The sequence below is a fragment of the Convolutriloba macropyga genome, chromosome 9 (genome assembly GCF_964194025.1).
Source record: "Convolutriloba macropyga chromosome 9, txConMacr16.3, whole genome shotgun sequence".
NCBI lineage: Eukaryota > Metazoa > Xenacoelomorpha > Acoela > Convolutidae > Convolutriloba > Convolutriloba macropyga.
The window spans coordinates 29,438,583-29,445,949 of NC_134476.1; the positions used below are offsets into that span (position 1 = coordinate 29,438,583).

Below are 7,367 nucleotides of genomic sequence, written 5' to 3' on the forward strand. Positions count from 1 at the left end.
CTACAAAGCAACTACTGGCAAAAAACTATACGACAATGACTTCTCATTCAATAACTGAATGTTGAAATGCTATTTCCAAATTGAGAAGTCATCAAAAGTGCTCTGTTTTTTTTTTCAAAAAAAAAGAGAGCACCAATTCCATACAATTTCCGCATGACTGCAAAAAAATATGACCTTAAGAATGGCTCCCTGAGAATATGGCGCTACTGTAAAATTACTCACCCAAAATCTGAAAGTAAAATGATAAAACACATTTGTCGCAATTCCTTCCGTCTGCAAAGGGCAAAACTCGCAACCTACAAACTATTTACTGTCCCCGGCTGATCACTTGAAAGTCACAACATTGAAACTCACAGCTGAATTCAAAAACTCGAGAATACCGAAAACACCAGATAACTGAACAACAACAGAATTAAAAACACCAGAAACCACGTACCTGCAACTGAAATTTGAAAGCTTTTGGAAAATAAACTTGTTGGTTTTCGAAAATGTGATCAGTATAGATTTAATACACTAGCCATCGAGCAAAACATTTATTAACGTCTTTTGAAGGCCGTTTTAAAGTAGATTTTTTAAGAAAATTGACTGTCAAATTTTAGCTTCTCAACTTTTGTATTCAGAGACAGAAAAGATCGTTCCAAAAAGTTTACCAGGGATATCAAGTTGACAGAAAAAAAACTCTACGAGGTAATTTTTCCTTAGCATGGAAGACTCAGGCTCGCTATATAGAAAGCGAAGACCACAGGAAAATAAAGGGTGCCATTAAAAAACGACATTCTGACTTGACACTACCACAATTAATGGGACCTTACACTTGTACTCTCAAAACATTAACAATTCACCTATTATTGATTAGATGTTAAAAATGACGCCATGTATACATTAAACCTGCGTGGAAAAGACACCAGAAAAAGAACGCTCCCGGAAGTCTTTGCGAGTGATCAAATGGTTGCACAAAAAATTGCAGGAAAAAACATAGCAGGACAAGTCCTGACGTACAAATCACAAAAAATTCAATGCGTGAACAAAAAACGGAACTGGGAACAAGATATGAATGAATTGGGAAAACCATTTATAAAAACATTCTACCAAAAAATCTTTAAAAAAATACAGTTAAAAATCGAATCGGAAATGCAGCATGTGAACAAAAAAAATACTGGCCAGAAATCTTAGATCGCAAACCGTTTTCACTTTAATTAAAAACTAGAATGAAAAATTTTCACACCGCAAAACCACTCGCTTTTTCGCTCCACTTCCTGTTGCGGTGTGACAAAATCGTTGCTTGAATTTGACTCAAAATTCACAAAAACATAAAAAATCTGATAAAAAATTTCACTACGAATTGCGACTCCAAAGCAACTACTGGCAAAAACTCTCACGAAACTGACTTCCCATTCAAAGACTGAATGTTGAAATGCTATTTCCCATCAAGGTAGAAATGCTATTTCCAATCAATCATTTGGCAAATAAATTTTATTACTGCTCCTGTTCAGACTTTTACCCACCCAACAGCAGGTAAAAACAAAAGTTTTAAGAAAAGTATTGAAAAAAAGAAAATTGATTCAATCGGGCCTTAAGAAATTGCACAATAACTGATCTTCAATTGTGGACTTTCCAATAACTTCAAACAGCATATGAAGACAAACCGACAAAATGCTCTGGAACGACCGGCGGGCCAAATTAATTCAAAGGAGCCAAAGCGTAAATTTTTATGGGTGCTCAGAAATCCGACTACAGAGACGTTAGATTCGTCATGCTCCAGCATGCTTGACTGATCCATACAACATGTGAGCAGGTGTTTGAAGAAGTCACCCGTCAAGCGATATCCAAAGATTGTTCTAGAACAAAACGGTCAAGCACAGTTTTGCATAGACAAACATGTACAAATATTGATCAAAACTTCGTTCCATAGCAATTAAAAACCCACTAAAGGCATCATAAGGCCGTTATTGCAATTTAATGCTCGGGCTCCACCTGTTGATCACGTTTTCAAACTTGGAAGTCATCAAAAGAATTTAGGATTTCAAAAAAAGACAGAGCACCAATTCGAACCAATTTCTGCATGACTGCAAAAAATATGACCTTAAGAATGGCTCCCTGAGAATATGGCGCTACTGTAAAATTAATCACCCATAATTTGAAAGTAAAACGATAAAACACATTTGTCACAATTCCTTGCGTCTGCATAGGGCAAAAATCGCAACCTACAAACTATTTACTGTCCCCGGCTGATCACTTGAAACTCACAACAATGACACTCACAGCTGAATTCAAAAACTTGCGAAAACCGAAAACACCAGATACTTGAAAAACGACAGAATTAAAGAAGTCAGAAACCGTGTAGCTGCAGCTGAATTTTTAATATCTTCAAAAAATAATAAAATTATTGGGTTTTAAAAATTTGATCATTATAGATACAATAAACTAGCCTTCGAGGAAACCATGTAGTTGCTTTCTGAAGGCTGCTTAACAGCAAATATTTTTTGGAAATTGACAAAAAATATTTACTTTGGATTGTATTCAGAAACGATAAAAGAACGTTCCAAAAACTTCACCAGGGATAGAAAGTTGATAGAAAATAATTCTACAAGGTAATTTTTTCCTTAGCATGAAAGACTCGGGTTCGCTAAATAGAACACGAAGACCACAGAGAATAAAGAGGGTGCGAAAAAAACGACATTCTGACTTCACACTACCAAAATTAATGGGAGCTTATACTTGTACTCTCAAAACACTAACAACTCACCTATTATCCATTAGATGTTAAAAATGACTCAATGTATACATTAAACATGGGTAGAAAAAGAACGCTCTTTGACGTCTTTGCAAGTGATCAAATGGTTGCACAAAAAATTGCAGGAAAAAAACAAGGCAGGACAAAACCTGACGTACAAATAAAAAAAATTTCAGTGAGTAAACAAAAAACGGGACCTAGAACAAACTATGAATGAATTGGGAAAATCATATAGAATAACATTCTACCAAAAAAATCTTAAAAAAACAGTCAAAAAAATCGAATCGAAAATGCAGCAAATTGTTGCAAAAAAGTCAAGGAGGCCGAGGAATTAAACAAAAAATGCGATAAGAGCAATAATAGCCACGCTATCACTCTGCGGCTGTTAGATAGGATAGTCTAAAATTCGTAGAGAAAAGCCAAAAAATGGGGAAAATGGAAAACGAGCAAACTACATCATTTAAGATCTCCAGCGTCTTCTGTTAAGAATAACCACATTGGAGCAACGATTAAAATTTAACACAGATTTTTTTTTGAATTTTTACCCTCTTCAGATGTCTTTAATTTAGCTTCATGAAACTTTAAACCCTTATGGACAGATCGGATGTATTTTTTGAGGCTCAAAGAATATTTTGCCCACTGAAGATTAAGGCGACCTTTTAAGTTACTCTTTTTTATTGATTTTGCGCATACGAGTTGATTTTGTTTTGATGAGAGAGATTTCGTGTTGAGCAATCGGAAAATTGTCTCACTGGCGATCAATTAGTTTTCGAGGGCTTTCAATTGAGACTACTTTTATATCGGCAAAAGATATCTATTGGCCAAATCGTCTATATTCGCTCTGGCATAAATTTGGTAACCCTCCTCAATTAATATATATCTTTAAGCAAAGAATGTTAACGAATCTTACTAGGGTCTGAACAGCCCCCATTATAGGGGGTTATAATAAAGCATGATCCATAACAAAGCATAAAGCTATAATAAAGCATAAAACAAGATACAGCATAATAAAGCAAGCTTTAATAAACCCCCCAAATAAAGCATGATCCATCCAATGGACGGAACAGTGAGCCCCACTATGAAATATTACAGCTGCGTATTTCAAAACGCACTATGTTTAACTTGAGCCGAGGCGACCCAGTCGGAGGGTTGGAGCAATAAAAAATAGCCCGCAGAGTGCTAGAAAATAGCCGCGATAGCTTCGTAGATCTGCAGTCTCAAAAGATGGTAAAAAAGGACCAAAAAAGTAACTTTTAAAAATGCTGAGCTGTTGTATTTTAAAAATATACTTAACTTATTGCTAATTCTATTAGCTGCCCTTGGATGCCCATCAGTTCGAGTGACACACACTAATGTGACCCTCTTTGAATAAAAGAGAAGATAAGTCAATTTCAGAGTGAGGAAGTCATTTTGAGAGTGAGGTGAAGTCACGTGTGGCCAAAAATTTAATCACGCGAACGAAGAAAAACTCCACTAAGAGTAAAAAATGTCACGCGCGCAATTCAGTTAAAACTGCATAAACGAATGAACAAAAAGCAGATTACAAGTGGTGATTGCGACGCCATTTGGTCGTAACAATCCTGTTGACGAAAAAAAAAACGTAGCAGGACAAGTCCTGACCTACAATTAAGAGTTTTCATTAACTAAACAAAAAAGTAAACCTAGAATGGACTATAACTGGATTAGCAAAACTATTTGGAGAAACATTCTATCAATACGAAAATGCCGTGTGCGCAAAAAAACCACTAGCGAGAAAGCGGATTTTGGTGACCACAATCACTACTCCAATTTGAATTCAAAATTCATGAAAACGTGTGAACATATATTTAAAAAACCATAGCCGGCAGACTTCCGATATCGAATCGGAGTAGAAAATTGACTACCCTAAGTAAAACAATATACCTCCTAATTAATAAGGTTAACCAAGTTGAAACAAGAACGGCGAAATAACAATGGAAAAATAACTAGTAAAAACTGATAAATCATCTGATAAAAACTTTCATTACGAATTGCGGCTCCAGAACAACTACTCGCAAAAAAAGCTTTCACCAACAAAGACTTCTTATTGAATAAACGAATGCCAATTGGCAGAAGAGGCGACAAAAAAGTTCAAATAGAGAAAATCGGAGAAAGGGAACTGAATGAGTGTCGAAAATTTTTTTTTGACAAATCATGAAATTTGTCCTCAAAATGTTGAAACGCTATTTCGCATCAATCATTTGGCAAATGAAATTTATTACTGCTTCTGTTCAGGCACGCAACTGACACCGGGCAAAAACTTCTTAAACGATAAAAAATGTAAAGAACGAAAAAAAAAACACGAAAAATTAAGAAATTTGAAATAATCATTCCAGTGAAAAGTGCCTCTCTGACCTTTTAGGACAGCCCTATAACTTAGATCCAAACTAATGATTTAACAAGAAAAATTCTAGCGAGAGGCATAAAATGAGCAAAAATAATCTAAAAAACTTAAAACAGACATAAATTGTCCAATTTTGCTTAAATATACTCAATTATCTTCAAAAAAAAACCAATTCAAAGTCAATAACAATTATATCGCAAAACCAACCAAAACCACTAAAACAACTCATTTGAAGCACACAACTCCCCAATTTTTCAGAATGCCAAAACTTCTAAAAAAAGCGTACATTGCAAAATGGTAAAAATAGCTCAAATATGAATCTGAAACATCATTTCTCGACTCAGATGTTCTAAAAAGCATTCAGACGCAAAATTACTAGTTTGGTTAAATAATACAAATATCTTTGACAGAAAAATTTCAGTTTAAACTAAAAAAACTGCTTTGAAAATGCCACACGATCACAAAAAAAATCATCCGCTTAACGAAAATTTTTTACACCTACTTTTCTCGCTCTCTCTCAAAAATATGGCATGAACAGAAAACCACTCTCTCTTCGGCAATTTGACCTTAATACTTTGTTTTCACGCATTTCACTTCCTGCTTCAAATACACTAACAAAATAACCGATAAAAAAGACTATCCACCAATACTCCTCTTCGAGTCGTAAAAATAAGACAGCGCCCCAATACAATTCAAATTCCTTGAATTGTAAAAACCATGAGAAGGCGAATAATAGCCTCAGCTATCGCTTCGTGGCTATGAATGTTAAAAAAGAATTACCCATCTCTGAAAACTGCCAAATGGAAACTTTCTAAAAGTTGCGTTGGACAATCTACGGAGTTAATTAAATTTTTTTAAACGGGGTGCGATCCACCCAATGGACGAAACAGTGAGCCCCACTGTGAAACACCACAGCATCATATGTAAATTTACCTCAAAAATACATGCCTATAGCATCGTCAAACAGAAAAAAGGCGCTGACTCTTTTAGAGCTGCGACATATAAGTTAATTTGTTATGAATCTAGTCTCCCCTCCCGCACTATGGCACTTTCAATGTCAGTAGGCCGTTTGGAACCACGGCACCCTGTTAGGCAAATCAAAGCGCTGCGCAGAGGAGCAAAACTTATTCTTGTGCGTATGTACGTTATTGCGTCCGAGTATGATTCGTTTTTCTTTTCAGCATGCAGGAACCGGACGAAGTAACTCTTTTCGACGTCAAGTATTCGTTGCTCATACTTGAGGAACTTCAACGACTCATGATATTTGTACACTTCTATGGAGTTTTTCGGGCATGACTTGGCAAGTGGATTAAAGATCTTTACGTCGAAGAAACAACGGCTGAACCTGGACCCCCATAGGCCACTCGCTTTAATGTCTAGTCTCGCGTTTTTATCAGTGCTAGTAGTTTTGTGTTCAATTAGTACGGGGTTCAATTAGTACCAGCTAATTTTGCTTGTAAATTCCCTACCCTGTTATACAAACCTTTTCCAAACTCTTCCGATAGCCTAGAAAAGAGACCATCAATCGCCAAGGTGACTAAGCCTTGCTTATGGACATTTTCTCCTGACAACGTGAATGACTTTCCCGATTGGCTCTCTCCGAAAGTCACAAACGCACAGTTAAATCCACTGATGCATAGTTCCACCAATGGTTCCACTGAGCGCTTATATATTTCATAGTTATTCGCATCTTGCTTGTACAGGGTTCCAAAGCTAAAGCAAAGTTATTTGCACTTAATAATTTTTTTGTTTAACAAATCTCAGATAGTTTTTACTCCTTTTTGAGATAAATACAGTGCTATGGAAATTGTTTAACTAATTAAGTGACTTTCGATGCAATGATGTCCAATTAGCTTAATCTCTCAGTTCTAAAACCTATCAAGATTACAACACTTACTTGTGTGATACACCACCCAAATGACTGAAAACACGCGTGGCTTGAGATATCTGAAGGGAATGAGGCCCTTCGCCAAGTTGCGATTGGCGAATACGCCCGATGCTATCGATGTTCATGTTAACTTCCAACACCTTGTAAAATCATAACACAACCTGAAATGCATAAAAAGATGTTCTCACTCAGTAATTTTTCTCGACTTCCTAACATTAACGGGTCTTAAAACACGACCTCCCGCTGTCATGTTGGGCTCTGTTGATCAAGTTTTTTCATGGAGCAATGCTTGCAGCTACCATGCAAGGAAGTTAAATCCAGAGCTTTTTGGAGTCTCGTGATAGCTTTTCTGATTTCCCAGTACTCTACAGCATCCACGGACA

General features: G+C 36.2%; 1 protein-coding gene across 2 annotated transcripts in view; it reads right to left on the bottom strand.

Annotated features, from left to right (window-relative positions):
* LOC142345712 (uncharacterized) overlaps window positions 1–7,141 on the bottom strand; it is a 77,095-nt gene extending 69,954 nt beyond the window's left edge. For both annotated transcript variants that reach the window (XM_075397980.1, XM_075397979.1), the window contains exons 1-2: window positions 6,994–7,141; window positions 6,580–6,809 (exon numbers count right to left, since the gene is read on the bottom strand). In XM_075397980.1, the coding sequence (XP_075254095.1) occupies window positions 6,580–6,809; window positions 6,994–7,109 (346 nt within the window). In that variant the 5' untranslated portion in view covers window positions 7,110–7,141. The remainder of the gene's footprint in view (window positions 1–6,579; window positions 6,810–6,993) is intronic.
* Between the last annotated feature and the right edge of the window lie 226 nt (window positions 7,142–7,367).